Consider the following 22910-nt stretch of genomic DNA (forward strand, 5'->3'; position numbering starts at 1 on the left):
GGTCTCCTTACTATTTCCATTTGGACTGGGGGGAAACCTGAAAGTTCTCCACATGAACACCAGAAAGATTCTTCACTTCCTGAAATATCAGGGATGGTTGTGTGGAAAGCATTCCCATCAGGAATATAATGCACAATTACTGCTTTGCCATTCTTGGATACTTAATATTAGCATCTTTGCAAACTATACACTGTTCGTCATTGCATGTTGATGTTCTGTGTTTAATATTTATGATGCTGTTTGCTGCCTCTTTCTCTGAATTCAGTCTCTTTTTAACATGAATGTTGCTATGACCTGTACATGGCACTGATTCTACCAATATTTCTAATTGTCTGAAGTTCAGGATGAAAACATGTTTAAGTAATCTTGTATGTCCCTCGATTGTCTGCTGCAGCTTCACTCTGCCAATATCCTTACAAAATGTTCATTACGAGGAGTTTACTTGCTGTGCTGGTCTACTTATTACCTGCATTGATATCTGTCATCTACTACATCACGTACTGTAAGTAAGAAGTTACAGACAAAGTTAGGAATTGGAAGTTGAGAGTTTATTATTCTGGCTACATGGCTGTTGGAATTCTATCTTATGCATATTTCCCTATCTCATTGTAAAGTATTTTCTTTCTCCTACATCTTTTAGATGTATCATGAAGATGAAACCACGCTGAAGAGTATTATCCAGAAATGTTTACCTTTATATTGCACTGACTTTTTTGTTTGCAGGCCTATGCATATCAGTGGCCTAAGACCTGGGTCGACAATCCATCAAGGCCAATGGTGGGACCTGGCGGTAGGGGTGGGGAGTTGTGGAGAAGGGAGGCAACCAATTGGCAGCCCTGTTTCAGATGATAGACAGATTCCAAGACCAGACAGCCATTCAGAGGCCATTACAATGCTGAAAGATTGGCAGCACCATTATCAGGGTTGGGCTCTGCTGATAAAGATGGGCAAAGGAGATGAAGGTGCTTTCTAAAAATACAAGTGTCTACAGATGGCAGGTTCTTGTTGTGGAAGAGGAGCACGTCCTCACGATGGCATGTGGTTGGGGCTTTCTGGCGTTCCCTGACCCTGATCGGAAAATTCTTGCTTGTGTCAGGACACATAGAACACAGAACATAGAACAGTACAGCACAGTACAGGCCTTTCGGCCCACGATGTTGTGCCGACCTATTATCCTACTAAGGTCAATCTACCCTGCATACCCTACATTTTACTATCCTTCATGTGGCTATCCAAGAGTCGCTTAAAAGTCTCTAAAGTATCTGACTCCACTACCACTGCTGACAGCGCATTCCACATGCCCACCACTCTCTGTGTAAAGAACCTACCTCTGACATCTCCTCTCCCTTCCTCCAATCACCTTAAAATTATGCCCCCTTGTAATAGTCATTTCCGCCCTGGGAAAAAGTCTCTGACTGTCCACTCTATCTATGCTTCTCATCATCTTGTACACCTCTATCAAGTCACCTCTCATCCTTCTTCGCTCCAATGAAAAAAGCCCTAGCTCCCTCAACCTTTCCTCATAAGACCTGCCCTCCAATCCAGGCAGCATTCTGGTAAATCTCCTCTGCACCATCTCTAAAGCTTCCACATCTTTCCTATAATAAGGTGACCAGAACTGAACACAATATTCCAAAAGTGGTCTGACCAGAGTTTTATTGAGCTGCAGCATAACCTCACGGCTCTTAAACTCAATTCCCCTGCCAATGAAAGCCAACACACCATACACCTTCTTTATAACCCTATCAACTTGGGTAGCAACTTTGAGGGATTTATGGATGTGGACGCCAAGATCCCTCTGTTCCTCCACACTGCCAAGAATCCTGCCATTAACCCCGTAATCTGCATTCAAATTCAACCTTCCAAAATGAATCACTTCACACGTTCCTGGGTTGAATTCCATCTGCCACTCCTTTGCCCAGCTCTGCATTCTGCCAATGTCCCGTTGCAACCTACAACAGCCATCCACACTGTCCACAATTCCACCAACCTTCGGGTCATTGGCAAACGTACTGATCCACCCTTCCACTTCCTCATCCAAGTCATTTATAAAGATCACAAAGAGCAGAGGTCCCAGAACAGATCCCTGCGGAACACCACTGGTCACTGAGCTCCAGGCTGAATATATTCCATCTACTACCATCCTCTATCTTCTATTGAACAGCCAGTTTTGTATCCAGTCAGCCAAATTTCCCTGAATCCCATGCCTCCTTACTTTCTGAATGAGCCTACTATGTGGAACCTTATCAAATGCCTTGCTAAAATCCATATATGCCACATCCACTGCTCTATCTTCAACGATGTGTTTTGTCATATCCTCAAAGAATTCAATAAGGCTTGTGAGGCATGACCTACCCCTCTCAAAGCCATGCTGACTATTTCTAATCAAACTGTGCTTTTCCAAATAATCATAAATACTATCTCTCAATCCTCTCCAATAATTTTCCCACCACAGAAGTAAGACTGACCGGTCTGTAATTTCCAGGACTATCTCTATTCCCTTTCTTGAACAAGGGAATGATATTTGCCACCCTCCAATCTTCTGGTACTACTCCAGTGGACAGTGAGGATGCAAAGATTATTGCCAAAGGGGCAGCAATCTCTTCCCTCGCTTCCCATAGTAACCTTGGGTATATTCCGTCTGGCCCAGGGGACTTATCTATCCTCATGTTTTTCAAAATTTCTAGCACATCCTCCTTCCTAACATCAACCTGTTCGAGCATATCTGCCTGTTTCATGCTGTTCTCATAGATATCAAGGTCCCTCTCACTGGTGAATACTGAAGCATAGTATTGATTAAGGACCTCCCCTACCTCCTCTGATTGCGTGCACAAGTTCCCTCCAGTATGCCTACCCTCATTCTGGCCATCCTCTTGTACCTCACATAAGCATAGAACGCCTTGGGGTTTTCCTTGATCCTACCCGCCAAGGTTTCCTCATACCCACTTCTAGCTCTCCTAAGTCCATTTTTCAGTTCCTTCCTGGTTACCTTGTACGCCCCTAGAGCCCTGTCCGATCCTTGCTTCCTCAACCTTAAGTAAGCTTCTTTCTTCCTCTTGACTAGGTGTTCCACATGTCTTGTCATTCAAGGTTCCTTCACCTTACCATCCTGTCCTTGCCTCAGTGGGACAAACGTATCTGGTACTTATAGCAACTGCTCCTAAAACAACTTCCACATTTCTGTCGTGCATTTCCCTGAGAACATCTGATCCCAATTGGTGCTCCGTAATTCTTGCCAAATAGCATTGTAATTCCCCCTCCCCCAATTAAATATTTTCCCAAAACTGTCTGCTCCTATCCCCCTCCATGACTATAGTAAGCGTCAGGGAGTTGTGATCACCATCACCGAAATGCTCTCCCACCGAGAAATCTGACACCTGGCCTGCTTTGTTGACAAGCACCAAATCCAATATGGCCTCCCCTCTAGTCGGCCTATCTACATATTGAGTCAGAAATCCTTCCTGGACACACCTGACAAAATCTGCTCCATCCAAACTATTTGCAGTTAGGACGTTCCAGTCTATATTAGGAAAGTTGAAGTCACCCATGACAACAACCCTATTACTTCTGCACCTTTCCAAAATCTGCCTCCCAATCTGTTCCTCAGTGTCTCTGTTGCTATTGGGGGGTTCTATAGAAAACTCCTAATAAAGTGACTACTCCTTTCCTGTTTCTGACTTCCACCCATACTGACTCAGTGGATAAACCCTCCTCCATGACCTCCCTTTCTGCAGCTGTGATACCATCCCTGATTAGCAATGCCACTCCTTCACCTCTTTTACCTCCCTCCCTATTTCTTTAGAAACATCTATACTCCGGAACATCCAACAACCATTCCTGCCCCTGTGTTATCCAAGTCTCTGTAATGGCCACGATGTCGAAGTTCCAAGTACTGATCCATGCTCTAAGTTGGTCACCCTTATTCCTGACACTTCTTGCATTGAAGCAGACACACCTCAACCTGTCGCACTGACTGCCACTTTGCCCTATCAACTGCTTATCCTTCCTCACAGATTCTCTACTTACTCTATCTGCCTGTACACCGGCTACCCCATACTCTGATCTGTAGCTCCAGTTCCCATCCCCCTGCCAAACTAGTTTAAACCCTCCTGAAGAGCTCTAGCAAACCTCCCACCCAGGATATTGGTGCCACTCCAATTCAGGTGCAACCCGTCCTTCCTGTACAGGTCCCACCTTCCCCAGAAGGTATCCCAAAGATCCACAAACCTGAAGCCCTCCCTCCTGCACCAGCTCTGTAGCCACGTGTTCAGCTGCACTCGCTGTCTGTTTCTGGCCTCACTAGCCGTGGCACCAGTAGTAATCCTAAGATTACTACTCTGCTCATCCTGGCTTTCAGCTTCCATCCTAACTCCCTATATTCACTTTTCAGGTCCTCAACCCATTTCCTAGCTATGTCATTGGTACTGATGTGTACCACGACTTCTGGCTGCTCTGCCTCCCCTTTAAGAATCCTGAAGACTCGATCTGAGACATTCCTGACCGTGGCACCAGGAGGCAACATACCATCTGGGAGTCTCGCTCAGTACCATGGAATCTCCTGTCTGTTCCCCTAACCATTGAATCTCCTATCACTATCTCTCTCCTATTCTCCCTCCTTCCCTTCTGAGCCACAGAGCTAGGCTCAGTGCCAGAGACCTGGCCGCTATGGCTTTCCCCTGGTAGGTCCCCCCCACTCCCCAAGCAGTATCCAAAACGGTATACTTATTATTGAGGGGAACGGCCACGGGGATCCCTGCACTGTCTGCCTATTCCCTTTCCTTCTCCTGACAGTCACCCAGCTACCTTTGTCCTGTAATTTGGGTGTGACCACCTCCCTATAACTCCTCTCTATCACCTCCTCAGCCTCCCAAATGATCTGGAGTTGATCCAGCTCCAGTTCCCTAATGATGTCTGTGAGGAGCTGGAATTGGGTGCACTTCTCGCAGGTTAAGTCAGAAGGGACACTAGTAGTGACCCTTACCTCCTACAAGAGGGGTATGCAACTCCCCTAGCTTCCATTCCCTTAGTGGACCTGTGTAAATGGCCTGGTGTTGGTACACAGAAAAGCCATGCACACTGACCAAGTACTGAATTTCAACAGTAACCACCCTAACACCCACAAACGAAGTTGCGTGAAAACACTATTTAAACGAGCGACAGCACACTAGCAACCCGGAACTACGTCAAAAAGGAGTACCTCTACCAAGTATTCAATGACAACAGATACCCGAACAACTGGATCCAACAATGCCTATCACAGGAAGAACAGCAGGAAGATACTGCATGCCCTAACACTCATCACGCTACCACACATCAAGAACATATCTGAACTGACCACAAGACTCCTACGACCATTGGTATCGGACTAGCACCCAAACCACGTCAGCCCTATGCCAACTGCTAACTCGAACCAAACATCCCCTATCCACTATGGACAGAATCAACATAATATACAAACTTCCATGCAAGGACTGCGACAAACATTACATTGGACAGACAGCAAGAAAATTGGCCACAAGAGTACATGAACACCAAGTAGCAGCAAAAAGACACGACCAATACTCCCTCACCTCCATTCACATGGATAAGGAGAACCACCAGTTCGATTGGGACAGCACTAGGATCCTAGGGCAGGCCAAACAGAGACACACAAGGGAATTCCTAGAGGCCTGGTTCTCCACCAAGAAGGCCACCAACAAACACTTAGAACTAGACCCTATATATACACCACTGCGAAGGAAAACCAGAAATGAGGTAACCAATTCCAATGGACCCCAGATATTAAATACCAGGTGGGAAAACACAACAGTGCTTCATCGGAGGCTGCACTTAATGATGTTACCCAGCAGGGTAATGAAACGTGTGCGAACTAACGAACCAGCTCAGTGAGGCAACCAACCACAGCAAGTTTTGATCGTTTTTTTTCCCCAAAGTTCCAAAACAATGTAACAGCTTATTATACAGTAATTACTGCTCCTAGAATTCGAGGAAATCAGCTCCAACACTGAAAATACTTCAAAAAAAAAGGAGCAGCTCTTACAACCACAATGTTTTCCCATCGCCTCATCCTGGATTACCCAGAATCCTCAATGTAAATAAAGGATGGTTTGGTAGCCAAATAGTGGTATGCTCCTGAAGAAAATTGCTCGCAATTGTCATCTTTGAGTTGGAGTAAGTATTTCTGGCATCATGCCTTTATTTAGGAAGCTTGACTCCTTCAATCCTGCTGTTGACGACTGGGCCCCAATAAGTAGAAAGAATGCGTAATTTTTTCAGGGGAAATAACACTGGGGCAGATGAAAAGCAACGAGTAATTCTTCTGACTTCTTGTGGGCATGCAACATTTTTGGTTATTAGGAGGCTAATTTTCCCTGAAACTACAACCTTCCAAGAGTTGACGGATTTAGTTAAGGAATATGATCCCAAGCCTCATCTAATTCTGAGATGCTATTGATTTTACTTGATAGTTACAGAACCAGGGAATCTGTATTGGGATTTTTGACGAGGTCAAGACGACTGGCAGAGGCATGTGATTTTGGGTTAACCCTGAATGAGATGCTGAGACAGGATTAATGACATAACCATGCAAAAGCACCTACTAGTTGAAGCCCAACTGGCCTTCAAATGGGCACTACAACTGGCAAGTGGAGCATATGAGCTACAGGGCATCCCGATGGAAGTTGACACCTTCACCTGTCTGGGCTTGGGGAACACCACTTGAGTGTAGGCAATCGCATAGTCTCATGCAGGGCATATCCTGAGCAGAGTGACCCTAGGCCAACCCACAGCAAAACTCCACAAGCAAAGTCAAGCCTCAGCCAAATGGCTAAATGGTTCTTCAATCTCCGGGCCGGCAAGCCATTACAGTTGCTGCCGGAATGCAGACTCGAGACAGCAACAGAGTCCCACCAGGCCTGAATAGAGTAAGAGAACTGACAGGCTGGAATCCAGAAGAGTGCACACCCTGGAAAGGCTGCATCTGATTTGGAACAGTTAAATTGCTCAGCAACAACCAAATCAGAGCCAATCAAAATAAATGTCTGGTTAAATGGTCACCTGGTTCTAAAGGAGGTCGATACTGGTGCAGCTGTATCAGTGATTACAGAACCAGTTTTTAACAAGATTCATTCTGGACTTCAACCCTTAAGTTACTGCAAGACCTTGGCCAGACTGAGAACATATACTGGGGACCCATTACAGATTAAGGGTACGACTTCGGTTCCAGTCTCCTATGGGAAGCAGTTGGTGCAGTTACCACTGCTTGTAGTAAAAGACTTGGACCCAAGCCTATTGGGGTGGTATCGGTTAAGAAAGATTCATCTAGATTGGCTCAACATTTTTTAATAAGAAAAGGGCTGCCTGAGTGGAGTCCTAATTAAATACACAAGTTTTTCAGGGAAATATAGGGTCTATCAAAGGAGCCAAGGCCTCCTTACATGTTGACCAGGAAGCAATTCTGTGATTCCTTAAGGACTGCCCAGTGCCATTTGCCTTAAATGTAAAAGTCGAGGCAGAAATCAGAAGGCTGGAAAGTGAAGGAATCATCAAACCAGTCCAGTTTGCAGAATGGGCAGCACTGGTCGTACCAATTGTGGAGCCTAACGGGTGGCTTTGCCTTTGTGGGGAATTTAAGCAAACTGTAAACTGTTTCTCACAGCTGGACAAATGCCTAGTCCCTCGCATAGAAGACTTGTACGCAAAACTGACAGGGGGCTGTCTTTCACAAAACTGAACATGAGCCATGCATACCTGCAATTGCAACTAGATGATGATTCCCAGAAGTATGCCACAATTAATACCCAAAAGAGTTCATACCAATATACAATATACATTTGGGGCATCATCAGTCTGTGTACTTTTCCAACGGATGATGGAGATCATTTTACAAGGTCTACTCCAGGTTGCCTTTTATCTGGATGACATGCTAATTGGGAAGACTAATAAAGAGCACTTGGAGAATTTGGACATAGGTGTTTGCCAGCCTGGGAGAAATGTTTAAGCACTTAGGAGGGAAACGAGTGTTCCAGGTACCCCAAGTGACCTACTTGGCTTACAGAGTCAACAACCCATTGAAAGATAAAGTGAGGGTGATCAAAGGGGTCCTGGCTCCCACATCTGTACTGAAGCTTAGGTCTTTCCTTGGGTTAGTGAATTATTATGGAAAATTCATAAGTAACCAGGCCTCCACTTTGGCAACTTGACACCTGCTATTGAGAAAGGATCAGCCTTAGAAATGGTCACGCAGCCAAGAAGTAGCCTTTGGGAAAGTGAAAAACCAGGTATCGTCATCCAGGGTGTTGGCCCAATTCAATCCAAAGCAAGAGGTGGGGCTGATATGCTATGCTTCCCTGTACGGTATCGATGTAGAGTCGGATCACCAGTGGCTCAACGGAGAGGAGTGCCCAATAGTGTATGCTTCCTGGACTTTGACTGATGCTGAATGAAGATACACCCAGATAGAGAAGGAAGGCTTGGCAGTATCTTTGGTGTGAGAAAGTTCCACCAATACCTTTACAGACATAAATTTGTAATAGTAACGGACTACAAACCCCTGTTAGGGCTACTTAAAGAAGACATGGCCTTGCTCTTCATAGCTTCTGGTTGAATTTAGAGGTGAGCCCTTATTCTCAGCGCATACCATTACCAGTTGGAGCACCATCCAGGAGGCCAAGTGGCTAATGTAGATGTCATAAGCCACCTTCAACACCTGTGGTGCTTCCCCAGAAGGGTCTATTCTGGTTTTAAACTTTCTGGACACCCTTCTGGTCACCACTGATAATATCCAACCGTGGATACAAAAAAAATCCAGTCCTGGCAAAACTAAAACAGCTGGTGGTGATGGAGGAAACAAAAGGCCTGTCACAACCAGAACTGAAACCTTTCTGGACCCGGAGAGACCAGATCATTGCCGGCTATGGCATTTTATTATAGGGAGCCAGATTGCCCTGAGTAAAGGCTGTTGCTAGATACTGGCTGAACTCCACCAGGGTCATCCAGGGATTTCCAAAATTAAGATGCTGGCGAGAAGTTATGTCTGTGGCCGGGATTGGATGCCAACATAGCTGTGTTGGTGAGGCAGTGCACAGAGTGCAAACAAGAACAAAAATTACTGTCAGCAGCTCCCTCACTTTTGTGGGAATGGCCGGGTAAATCCTGGACTCGATTATACATTGACTGTGTTGGTCCATTCATGGTGGGGGGTTAGTGTAAGATGGGCATCAGGGCTGGCCACATGCCTCCTTTAAGCGAGAGAGACAATTTACTTCAGGGGACAAGATTTGGTGTTGAAACCACAGGAATGGCCTTGCATGGGTACAAGGTGAAGATGCAAAGTCAGGTCTGGTGACATAGAAAAGTTTGAATAGGTGAGGTGGTCCTGAACAAACGTGGATCACATGAAAGCTGCTACCTTGCAAGCAGGGTAAGCGCAAAATATACCTGGCCCCTCAGAACAGCTGGAAAGGCTGTCAGAAATCACAGGTTCTCCCCCTCCCTCTAACGTTGACGAAGCATCAGAGTTCGAGATGGATGCAGCCGATATTATATCTCGATACCAGTACCACCAGAAGAAGAGAACAAATTCCTTCCGAGACACACCAGGGCAAGAGACTGGTTACGGTCTGGTACATGTACACATCTCAGAGTCAGAGGAACGGGATCTAATGCGAAAACACCCCAGGAGAAGCTCCAAGAAAAAGAACAGGCCTATGTCTCCAGACTTGGGGGTGAGTGGGAATGTACTGATTGGAAATTGATTAGGGATGGTCAGCATGGTTTTGTGTGAGGAAAATCGTGTCTCAAAAACTTGATTGCGTTTTTTGAGGAAGTTACCAAAAAGATTGATAATGGCAGAGCAGTAGACATTGTTTATTTGGATTTTAGTAAAACCTTTGACAAAGTTCCGTGTGGTAGACTAATTACTAAAGTTGGGTCACATGGGATTCGGGGTGACCTTGCCAGTTGGATACAAAATTGGCTTAACGGCAGGAGACACATTAATGGTGGAGGGTTGCTTTTCAGACTGGAGGCCTGTGACCAGTGGTGTTCCACAATTCCTCTTTTGTTTGTCATTTATATAAATATTTTGAGTGAGAATATAGAAGGCATGGTTAGTAAGTTTGCGGATGACACCAAGATTGGTGGTATTGTAGACCGTGAAGAAGGTTTTCTAAGGTTACAATGGGATCTTGATCAAATGGGTCAATGGGCTGAGGAGTAGCAGATGGAGTTCAATTGGGATAAATACAAGGTATTGCATTTTGGTACAACAAACAAGGATAGGGATTATACAATTAATGGTAGGGCCTTGGGTACTGTTGTAGAACAGAGGGACCGAAGGGTGCAGGTACATAATTCTTTAAAGTTTGCATCACACATAGGGTGGTTAAAAAGGCGTTTGGCACACTTGCCTTCATTGCTCACGCCTTCGAGTGTAGGAGTTGAGACGTCATGTTGAGGTTGTACAGGACATTGGTGAGGCCTGTCTGGAGCACTGTGTCCAGTTCTGGTTGCCCAGTTATGGAAAGCATATTAATCAAGCTGGAGAGGATTAAGAAGAGATTTACCAGGATGTTGCCAGGTGTGGAAAGTTTGAGTTATTAAAAAAGGTTGGATAGGCTGGGACTTCTTTCACTGGAGCCTAGGAGGTTGAGAAGCGACCTTATAGAAGTTTATAAAATAATGAGAGGTATAGATAGAGTTGATAGGGAATTTCAAGACTAAGGGCACATTTTTAAGTTGAGAGGAGAGAGATTTAAAAAGACATAAGAGGCAAATTTTTTACACAGAGGGTGGTTCGCAAGTGGAATGAACTTCCTGAGAAAGTGGTGGATGCGGGTACAATCACGATGTTTAAAAGACATTTGTATAGATACAGTAATGCGAAAGATTTGGAGGGATATGGGCCAGGAGCAGGCAGGCAGGGACTAGTTTAGTTTGAGATTATGGTTTGCATGGACCGGTTGGACCAAAGGGTCTGTTTCCATGCTGTATGGAATGAGGTGAGCAGGGTGGGTCTTGATGAATATGAGATCCCTGATTGGGGCTGTTACCCTGGGCCAATCAGGGAGCTCTGGCTGACATATAAATAGGAGTCTCAGAGATTCCATTCACTCTCAGGACTGACTGAGCTAGCTGGTCAGAGTCCGTGTACTGTGCAGGTGTAAATAAAGGGTGACTTGGTGATGGGCTACTGGCCTCCGTGGAATTATTTCACCTGTATTCCCCAACACTTCTGGGATATTATTTGTGTCTTTCTTTGTGAAAATAGAACCAAAGTATGTTTTTCATTGATCAGTCATTTCTCTATTCTCCATTATCATTGGGGAGGCAACGGTCGAGTGGAATTATCATTGGACTGTTAATCCAGAGGCCCAGGTAACGTTCTGGGGAATTGGGTTCGACACACGCACAGCAGATGGTGGAATTTGAATTCAATAAACATCTGGATTTAAGAATTTCTGATTGTAAGGGACCTACATTTGTCTTCACCAATCTTTTTCTCTTCACATACCTATGGAAGCTTTTACAGTCAAGTTTTATGTTCCCCATAAACTTAAACTACAGCTCTGTTTTCCTTTTCTTCATCAATGTCTTTGTCCTCCATTGCTGAGTTCTTTTTCTGGCCAATTTGTATGCCTCTTCCTTGGACCTAATACTATCCCTAATTTCCTTTGTAACCTGTCATGGCCTGCCAAGATAGGTAGGAAACTAAGCTGCCAAGAGGAGGAAGAGTTTGCAGAGAGATTGTAATCAGGTTAAGTGAGTCAATGAACATTTTACAGATGGAATGTAATGTGGAAAAGTGTGAACTTGTCCACTTTGGCTGGAAGAATACAAAGCAGTCTGCTATATAAATGTAGAAAAACTGCAGAAGTCTGAGGTACAAAGGGAACTAGGTGCACAAGTATGTGAATCAGTTATGTGAGAATGCAGGTCCAGCAAGTGAACAGTAAGGTGAATGGCATATCAGTGTTTATTGCAGGAGAATGGAGTATGAAAGTGTTGAAGTGTTACTGCAGCTCTACAAGTCCATGTTGAGAACACATCTGGAGTAATCTGTACAGTTTTGGCTGTCTTACTGAAAAAAGAACTCACTTCATTAGAAGCACTTCAGAGAAAGTTCACTGAACTCATTCCTGGGATGAGAGCTGCTTATCCAACGAAGATAGGTTGAACAAGTTGGGCCTGGATTCATTGAAGTGTGGAAGAATATGAGAGAATCTTACCGAGACATGACAGATCCTGAGGGGACTCTGGAAGTATGTTTCCTTTTGTAGGGAATACGCAAACTTGCTGACACCGTTTAAAAATAGGAGCTCTCCCTTTTAAGAAGGAGTTGAGGAGAATATTTTTTCTCTCAGAAACTTGTCAATCTGTGGAAATCTCTTCCCTAGAAACTAATTAGGTCATGTCGAGACAAGGTAGATTTTTGAAAGACGAGAGTTTGACTGGAAAGTGGAGTTGAGACCACAGCTAGCTCTTATTGAATGGTGAAGCAGGCTCCAGGGACCGATTGGCTTAATCCTGCTCTTAAGTCCTAGACCTATACTCCTTGATCAAAAATTCTTTGTAATTAATGTTGCTTTGTTGATCAGTTGAACCTCATTGCTTGCTATGTCCTCCTAGCCTATCACGTTGTTGTTTTTACACAATGTTAGATTCTGTGTTCACACTCTACCCATTTCTATCCTTACAGCTCGAGAACTGGAAATGTATCTAAAATTGAAAACAGTCCGACAAGCAACTGTGCACTTTAAAGTGCCAAATTAGCATTGTGCTTTGTAATGAGGTATAGTGTAAAAGTAGAATAAATTAGCTGGCCTGCCACAAATGTACTGAGGTAAATCTGTTAGTGCAGGACCAGAGCATAGTCTTGTACCGCGTGGCGTCGGGGTGGTCTGTACCGCGCGGTGAGGCGTCAGCATTGGGGTGGTCTGTACCGCGCGGTGAGGCGTCAGCATTGGGGTGGTCTGTACTGCGCGGTGAGGCGTCAGCACCGGGGTGGTCTGTACCGCACGGCACAGCGTCAGGTTGGTTTGTACCATGCGGTATTAGTGTAGCGACGTTCCACAAGGTACAGGATCAGTGTAGTGCTGTTATGCTTTTGCTTGTGCTTTCTCTATAACATTCTAGTTGGCTCTTGACATGAACGCTCCTCAGCCCCCTCCATCCTACACAACCACTATTTTGTTTATTTCCCAGTTTAACAATGCACTGCCCTGCCATTGCTCTTCTTATTTTAACCTCTGGAAGGGGTTCTTGTGGTGTAGTGGTAGTATCCTTGTTTCTGAGCAGGAGGCCTGGGCTTAAGGCCCACCTGTTCCAGATATGTGTCATAATGTCCCAATATCTGTTGGTCTTTGGTGTAAATTACAGTAGATTGCGTCCCCAGCTCAGATCCTTGTAGACTCCATCACTTCCTGCCAACTGAACAAAGGCCCATTTATCCGTAAGCTTTTTTCTTTTAATTCATGCGTGGGATGAGGGCATTGCTGTTTGCTGCCAGAAGGCCAATCCATGCTAATATGTTAACCCCCTACACCATGAGCTGTTATTTTCTGCATCTTATCAAACACCTGGGAATCCAAGCAGCCTCAGATTAAGGGGGTAGCAAGAACTGCAGATGCTGGAGTCAGAGTCAACACAGTGTGGAACTAGAGGAACACAGTAGGCCAGGCAGCATCAGAGGAACATGAAAGTTGACTTTTCGGGTTGGGACCCTTCTTCAGATCCCTGAAGAAGGGTCCCGACCCGAAAAGTCAACTTTCCTGTTCCTCTGATGCTGCCAGGTCTACTGTGCTCCTCCAGCACCCCACTGTGTTGTCTCAGATTAAGAACTCTTATGTTGCGGTAAACTGAGTTGGTCTTGGTGCTGCATATAAAGGATTGTTTTTTGGTTTAATCCATAGTGATGGAGTTTGTCTTGTTTTACAGGCAGTTTAATCTTAACAAGAAACAGATATTGACTCTTGCTGTCTCCTGCCCTACCTTCCTTTCACACAGACTGCTATATTAAACAAAGGCTTAATACAGGAGCTGCTATAAACTGCAAATAACATCAGCTTAAATACCCCTTCAGTAATAATTTCAATAGAAACTTCAATGATTATGGAATTTTTCTAACCAATTGTCTCTTTGTCTAATGATGATCATAGCCATTACTAAAAAGAAAGAATATGTTTTCATGCACCGATCACCATGTGCTGACAATTGACAGAACGTCATATCCTTTGTTCCTGCAATTTTCAATAAAATGCAAAAGCAGCTCCTGCAGACGTGCTGACTGATGTCACCTTTCATCTATTCCATTACCAGGAGGAACTGATCCACATACAGGGCCCTATTACTCCTGTACTACCCAGGACCATAATATACCCAGACACTGCAGTCCTGCCTTATACTTGCTCAAGAAAGGAAAACCTTTGATTAGCACTGGGCCTGGCATAGATCAACTGAATCCCTGCTAAGGTCAGTTACATATTGGATCAGATATTGATTTATTGTGAGGTCCCGTCACGCTGCACGTTGAATGACACTGGGGTCACTGAATGATAAATTAAATTTGGGGAATGACACTGTACAATAATTTATAGTGGAGCTCTCACTGCAGAGTGACCTATACTTAGATTAGCATACACAGGAAATTAGACTGGAATCACAATGTACATTGAATTACTGAAAGGTCAGTCTTCAGGATGTGCTCATTCTTTCTTCGAATCATTCATGGGATGTTAATGTTGCTGGCTAGGCCGGCATTTATTGCCCATGGGAACATGGTGGTGAGATTGCTTTCTGAAAAATTTTGTTAGGGAGGGTGTTCCAGAATTTGGATTCCATGACACTGAAAGAAAGATGATATCATTCCCAATAAAGGTAATGAGTGGCTTGGAGGGGAACTTGCAGGACAGTGGTGTTCCCATGTATCTTGTCTTTGTAGATGCTATTACAGTAGAGGTATCTGCACCATAAACTACTCTAGGTCCACAATGCATGGTAAATAACATTGGGTTACTCACCATGACGAGTTACAGATAGCTCATATTGCAGATTGAGTTACAGTAAAATCACACTGCATGTAATTAACGTTGGGTTCACTAAGCATGGTGAGCTACAATGGCCTTTTTCTGAATGGTGTGTTACAGTGAGGTTACATTGCTGACTAACCCCAGTATAATTATGGCAAGGGATGTTCAGCACGGTGATTTACGATGGAGTCACACTATGATGTGAATTGAGTATTGCTTGTCTTGTTATTTCTTTTAAAATGCATCACTTCACACTTATCAGGATTAAATACCATCTACCGTCTGAACAATCCGTGTATATCCTCCTGTACCCTTTGACCTTCTTCCTCACTGTTGACCTCCTGACCTTTCTTCATGCCATTCACAAACTTATCACCTGCCAAATACTGATACTTTCTGATCTACATCATTTCTATTTTTCCCAAACAATAAGTGTCCCGGCACTGATCCCTGTAGTATGCCAGTGGACACCAGCCTTCAGTGACACAAATAGCCTACCACCAACCTTTGTCTCTTACCATTAAGCCATGTTTGGATCCAATTGCAAAGTTCTCCTGGATCCCATGTGCTTTTACCTTCTTTGTCAGTTTCCCATGTGGGACGTTGTCAAAGGCTTTGCTGAAATCCATGTAAATTACATCAACTGCCCTTCCCTCATCTACACACCTAGTCATCCCCTTGATAGCTTCTATCAAACTCATTAGGCCTGACCTCCCACTGACAAAGCTATGCTGACGACTACTGATCAAACCTTGCTTCTCCAAGAGGAGATTAGTTTTCTCCTTCAGAATTTTCTCCAATGGCATCCTTATCACTGATGTGAGACTCACTGGTCTGTAATTCCCTGGTTTACCTCTACCACCCTTCTTGTTCAGTAATCCTAAGTATTGGGTTGGGTGAATATATACTGGATACTGTTACTTTGTTCAGGTTTACTCTGTTCACTCTGCTATCCACCAGCTGTTTGCCAATAGAATTTCTAACAATGCTGTAAACTCTGTGCCAGTGGCTCTCTTCAACACACCCTCCCATTTCTTGTAATCTTTAATGAGCAGTTGTTAAATGGTTTCAAATAAACGTCTGTGGGGTATTTTAGTACAGGAGAATGCATGTATCTACAGCGTGTTTGCATATTTTTGTGTAAGTGTACAGCATGTTGTTCTGTGTGCATGCATCCCTGTGTGTATATCTGCATACGTATGTATACGTATGTATGCATACACATGTATGTTTAAGATGTGTAATGGACCAGACCAGGCCCCCTCAAAATATATTAAGAAGATAGCTTTAAAATAAGAAAAAGGATCTAGGCTAAGCGTAACGCATTGCATTTGAGATGCAATTCCATTGGTCAAACCACTTGACTTTAAGCAAAACACACTTTATTTTTATACTTCAGTTAAGATACAGACAAAATAAAAGAATTGACCTTACTGTAACTCTATCGAAATGCTTAACAAAATAATACATATTAACTACAACTAATTAACTGTTCCAATATAGTAACATCCCATAAACCCACCCTTGTTAAAGGCAAATCCAGTAAAACAGATTTATTTATTTACCACAGCATTTCAGATTGTGAATCCATTGCCATTCTTCCCTTTCGTTTAGCTTTACTGTTATATTCTCTGTCATTATGTCCTCTCTCCCCTCCCCCTACCGCCGTGGGCCTGTCTGTTCTTACCAGTCTGGCAGTTAGACACACCATTGATCTGTCATTCTCAAATTCCAGTTATTTAATCTACTCTGTCAACACCCTTTCTTACCACCCCGCTCCCCCCCCCCCACCTATTGCATAAATGCTGCCCCCTTCTCACTTCATGTCAGCTCTGAAGTTATCTAGACTCAAAACGTTAGCTTGCACTCTCCATGGATGCTGCCTGACCAGCTGTGATTGCCAGTACTTTTGTTTCAGCATCTGCAGTAATTTTGCTCATTCAGCAAAACAGATTGCCTCACATGTAATTCTCACAGCTGGAAGAGAACACCAGCTTTCAGCTGTAAACGACCCCGGCAACTGCTGAAAGCTAAAACTAAAAGTCCCAGTTCTGTGGGAGTTTCAGCCCACCCATTCAGGTTGCTTCTATTGTTCCAACTTTAAAAAAAGCCCAAGTCCTCATAAACTGTTTACTGGCTTTGAGCTGACCACTCATCATCTTTGTCTTAATCTTTCTTCATTAAAAAAACCTCAAAACCATAGTATTGTATCACTCCACCCCTTAAAAAAAATATGAACTCTCAATATACAATGATGGCTTCATTTTTAAAAACTTTTAGCCTTACATATGAGTACACTACAATACATATACATTACATTGACTGAGCATACATACATTCAGTACAACAATCTCTTTCAGTCTGTTTTTTACCCCTGCCATTGAATGCCTGTCTTTCTTCATCAAAGTCGCGACAACATGTCAGTAATTACGTTCTCTCGTCCTGCCATGTGTATAATTTTCAAATTAAATGGCTGTAATAATAAGCCCCATCTGAACACTCTGGTATTTTTAATCCTTAAATTTTCTCAAAACTTTTAATGGATTATGTTCAGTATATACAATTCTCACAGACACATTACCGGCAATGTAAACATTGAAATGCTGTAACACCAACACCAAGCTCAAGGTCTCCTTCTCAATCATGGAATATTTCTGTTGATTATTTAATTTTCTGGAAAAAATTCCCAATAGATCCTTCTATCTTCTTGTTTCCTTATGAGACTATAGCACCGACAGTCCCATCAATAGTCACCTTGAATGGCTTTGCGTAATTAGGTGTGGCTAACACTGGGGCAGTGGTTAACACAGCTTTCAGGCTGTCAAATGTCTTCTGACAATCCTCCGTCCACTGAAATTTTCAGCACTTCTTCAACAAGACAGTGAGTGGAGCAACCACACCGCTAAAATTCAGTACAAACTGCCGATAGAATAAAAATTCATTCCCAGGAATCGTAGACTTTCCATTTTTATTGATGTTATGGGAAACTTCCATTGTTTTCACAATCTGTGGGGCCATCTGTCCATGTCCAATAACAAGGCCCAGGAACCTGACTTGGGCTTTGGCGAATTCACTCTTAGCCAGGTTTATCACCAGGTCTGCCTCCCAAAGTCGATCAAATAATTCTGATAGATGCTCCAAATGTTCCTTCCATGTGTGACTGAAAATCACCAGATCGTCGAAGTACACCACACAAATGGGTAATCCCGAAATGACTTTATTGGTTAATATTTGAAATGAGGCTGGCATATTTTTCATACCAAATAGCATCACTTTAAACTGGTACAGCCCATTCAGTGTTAAAAAGGCCAGAATGTCCTTCACTTTTTTAAATAAAGGTACCTGCCAGTATCCTCTGAGTAAGTCCAACTTTGAAATTATTAGTTGCTTGTCCCACCTTCTCAATACATCTTCCAAAAGTGAAATAGGATATGAAACAGATTTTGTAACTTCACTGACTTTGTGATAGTCCACACATAATTGTTAAGTACCATCTGGTTTTGGCACTATTACCATAGGTGAGCTCCATTTACTGCAACTCACTTCTATTATATTGTCTTTCAGCATACGTTCAAATCTCCTTTTGAACGTGTGCCAACTTTACAGGGTTAAGTCTATAAGGATGTTGCTTAATTAGAACAGTATTTCTTATATCTACGTCATGTGTAACTAAATTAGTACTTCCCAGCTTATACCCACATATCTTCCCATGTGGTTGTAATAAATCTTCTAGCACATTTCAATTTTCTGCTCGAAGGTAACTCAGTAATTTATCCCAATTTTTGAGAACTTCCTCATTGTCCAATTTAAGTTCAGGAATGTCTAATTCAGAATCCTCTGAACCAGGTTCTTCACTCTGTGTTGTAACCAGTATTCTCCTCTTGTTTTCCTTCCCTATCAAAACACCATTTGAGCATATTCACGACACGTTGGGATTTCTTCCTAGCCTATGATCTTAGCAAATAGTTCACCTCACTCAATTTCCTTTTGATTTAATAAAGCTCACAAAATCTTGCCTTTAACAGTTCACCTAGCATTGGGAATAACACTAATATTTTATCTCCATTAGCAAAATTACAAATTTTTTGATTTCTTATCTTGTTTCCGGTTCAGTCACATGCTGTGCTACTTCCAAATGCTATCTAGCCAACTCGCCCACTCTATCTTTCCCTAAAATTTGACATTGTCCAAAATACATCTCTTAAAGCCACTGTCACACATGTAGGCCCAGGTGACATAGTTGGATACTGTCAGGTTCCATTTCTTTAGGACAGATTGGGCCAGTAATCTGTCAGTATAAATAAGAACAGCAGAAAAGTATATGTGTAGACCCAGAGGGATCCTTGGGCTTGTTCAGTCTTTTGATAAAAATCAGATTCAATTCTTAACCTCAGCTCCATTTTCCTGCCATACACCATATCCCTTGGTTCACTCAGAGCCCAAACATCTTGTTTTCACTCTTAAAAATACTGACTGGTTGAGCATTCAGGGACAGAAAGGCAACCAATTTGATTGGGATTATATTCAATAGAGTTGAGAAGATTTTGCGGGGGAGGAACCTTAAACCCATAAACCTCTTCACAGGACTAGACAGGGTAAACTCAGGAAGGATGTATCCGATGACTGGGGAGTCCAGAACCGAGGGGTCACAGTCTAAGGATATGGAGTAGGCCATTTAGGGCTGAGGTGAGGAGAAATGTCTTCACCCAGAGAGTGGTGAGCCTGCGGAATTCATGACCATAGAAAGTGATCAAGGCCGAAACATTGTATGATTTCAAGATATACTTAGACGTAGCTCTTGGTGCTAAAGGGATCAAAGGATATAGAGGGAAAATGGGAACAGGGTATGGTGTTGGATGATCAGCCATGATCGTATTGATTGCTGGAGCAGGCTTGAGCGGCTGAATGGCCCCTGCTTCTAATTTCTATGTTTTTATGTTCACATCCCTCTGGGTGTAGAAACTGCTCCTCAGTTCAACTGTAAATGATAAACCAACCCCTCATCTAGTTCTGGAGCTCTGTGGCTATAGAGACAACTATTCCACATCTACTCTGTCTTGCATTCTCAGAATCTGTATATCATACCGTCCATTTATTCAATATTTTACTGTCTGAAGAAAGGCAGGGAGCACAATAAACACACTAAGGACAGTTTATCAAACAATTACATGACACACATTTTTATTTCAAACTAAGAATTTTTTTTTGCTTGGCTATAAGACCACAGTTTTCTATGAAAAGGCCCAGAGCTTTTGCTTATTGGTGGACTTTTCCGTGTTCCAGGTGTATTGCTCCAATATCGAGAATCTGAGGAAGTTGTCGATCATCTCACCATCATCAGATTACATAAGCAGATGTTAAATCCCAAATAATTTAACAATTTACAGAATACTGCTGCTCCGTTCATTTAATCCTTCTTGCATCTCTTCCAAATGGCCAGAATTGCTGGGCCTGGGCCTGAGCGTTGGTCAGATGACATTGGGAGTCCAAAGCCTGGTGACCTAGCAGTCCCTAGTCAATCACACACTAGGAGTAGTTGAGGTTCTTGCCCTTTGAGACCCCGACATGCAGTGGCCCTTTAACAAGCAAGAGTGCTCACTGGATCTTCACTCAAAATGGAAGACAGTATTTAGCTGAAGGCCTCCTCGATGATTTTCTGACGAAGGGCAGTGGCAGCAGTGAGATCTGATGAGTCTTCATCCACCTGCTCCTCCTCTTCCTCCCACACGTCCACCTCCCCTGATGCTGCCAACATCTGCCCCCTTTGCAGGGCGAAGTTATGGAGCATGCAGCAGACAACAATGAATTTGGAGACACGTTCGGGGCTGTACTGCAGGGTCCCTCCTGATTTGGACAGACAGCGGAACCTGTGCTTAAGGAGTGCAATGGTCTGTGTGACTGTGGCCAGGGTGGAAGCATGGCTCTGATTGTAACGCTGCTCACACAGGGTGTGGGCCTTCCTGATGGGGGTCATTATCCAGCTGGTCAGAGGGTAACTAGCACTACCCAGTAGCCAGCCCAATACATGCTGCTCAGGCTGGAAGAGAGGTGGCACAGAGGAATGCTCCAGGATGAAGGAATGGCGAGAACTACCAGGAAATCGGGAACAGACCTGCATCACACGCTGTTGGTGGTCACACACCAGCTGCACCTTGAGAGAATGGAAGCCCTTCCTGTTAACGTAGACACCTGGGTCATCATAGGGAGCACGCAAGGCCACATGTGCACAGTCCAGTACACCCTGTACCCGAGGGAAGCCTGCTATCCGACAGAAACTTAGTGCCCTTTCTTCCTGGCTCTCTGTCTCCATGGGAAAGCTGATGAATTGGTTCCTCTTTGAGTACAACACTTCTGTTACATCCCTGATGCAGCAGTGGATGGCGTACTGGGTGATGTCATTGATGAGACCACTGGCTGCCTGAAATGACCCTGTGGTATAGAAATTCAGGGCCACAGTCACCTTGACAGCCACAGGCAGTGCAGTCCAGGCTCTGGTGCGTGGTTGGAGTTGTTCCTGGACTAACTGACACAGTTCAGTCACAGCCTCCCTGCTGAAACCCAGTCTCTGCACACACTGCTCCTCACTCAGGTTCAGGTATGATGTACGATTCCTGAACACCCTCCTGCTGTAGGGTCTCCGTTCCCGATCCCTGGCTTGCCTCCGGCCTGCTCTCCCTCCAATTCCTGGACCCAGGGCAAATCCAGCTCCCGCACCAAGTATAGATCCAGCCCCAAGTACCACTCCTGTTCTAAGTTGGAGTCCAGCTCCTGCTCCAGGTTCAGCTCCCGCCTGGAGTCCAGCATATACCACAGGCTCTACTCTAACTCCTGTTCCAAGTCCCACTCCTGCTCGCAGTCCAAATTTGAAGCCAGCTTCCTGTCCTGCTACTAGTCCATCATCTGCTCTGGCATCAATTCCTCGATTGGATCCAGCTCCCAATCTGGTTCCAAGTCCAACACTGGTTTCAAATTCTGCTCCCATTGCTGCATCCCCTGTGAATCCTGACTGCGGACCCAGTCCAGGTCTGAATATTGATGCAGGTTCAAATCTTGACCTAGCTCTTGCTCCAGGTGCAGATCTTGTCACAGTTCCACACACCAGTCTAGCTCTGGCTCCAGGCCTGAGTTCTGCTGTAGGCCTTGTTTCAGGTCTTCCTGCTGTTCCTAATCTGACTCCAGTTTCACGATTCAGCTCTAGACCTTTTTGTTCCTCCTCATCCTCCAGGCCCAGGGGGAGGCTGAGCAAAGCTCCCATCCCCCAAAGCAGAACCACCCTCCCTATCTAACCTTTTCCCTCTCTCACTTTCCCTATTTCTTTGTCACTCTCTTCTCCCTCCCTCCCTCCCTCCCTTTGCTATTTTCCCCTCTTTTGATCTTTTTCTACCTTTCTCTTTCTATTGCCCCCTTCTCCTTTTATTTGTCTGTCTCTGTACCCCTCCTATTTCTCTTTTCCCCCAGCTCTTTTGTTGTCTCTATTTCTATCCTATTTCTCTTCTAACCCTCTATTGCTCTCTATCCATCCTTCTGTTTCTCACTGGCACTCTCTCATCTCCATTTCACTCTCTTCCTGTCTGTATCTCTTTTTCTCACATTTTTCTCTCTCGTTCCCCTGTCATTGTCTCTTTCTCCACCTCTTTCCTACCCTCTTGCTCTATCCACTCCTATCTCTCAGTTTCCATGTGCCTCTATCCCGCTCTTGTTCTATCACCTTCTCTGTCCCTCCCTCCTTCCCACTTTCCCCCTCTACCTGTCCGCTCTCACTCTTTGTCCCTCCATCTCTATCCTCCCCGTCTCTTTGTACCTCTATCTCCCGCTTCTCTCTATCCCCCGTCCCTCTAATCCCTCTCTTTCCCTGTATCCCCTTCTCTTTACCCCCCTTTCTCC

General features: G+C 44.2%; 1 protein-coding gene across 1 annotated transcript in view; it reads left to right on the forward strand.

Moving 5' to 3' along the window:
- LOC125486985 overlaps positions 1 to 9755 on the forward strand; it is a 30398-nt gene extending 20643 nt beyond the window's left edge. Inside the window, exon 5 of the mRNA XM_048616696.1 lies at positions 9451 to 9755. Coding sequence (XP_048472653.1) covers positions 9451 to 9755 — 305 coding nt within the window. The remainder of the gene's footprint in view (positions 1 to 9450) is intronic.
- Positions 9756 to 22910: the final 13155 nt, after the last annotated feature.

This window comes from Rhincodon typus, chromosome 35 (assembly GCF_021869965.1).
Source record: "Rhincodon typus isolate 14 chromosome 35, sRhiTyp1.1, whole genome shotgun sequence".
In the NCBI taxonomy this organism is placed as follows: Eukaryota; Metazoa; Chordata; class Chondrichthyes; order Orectolobiformes; family Rhincodontidae; genus Rhincodon; species Rhincodon typus.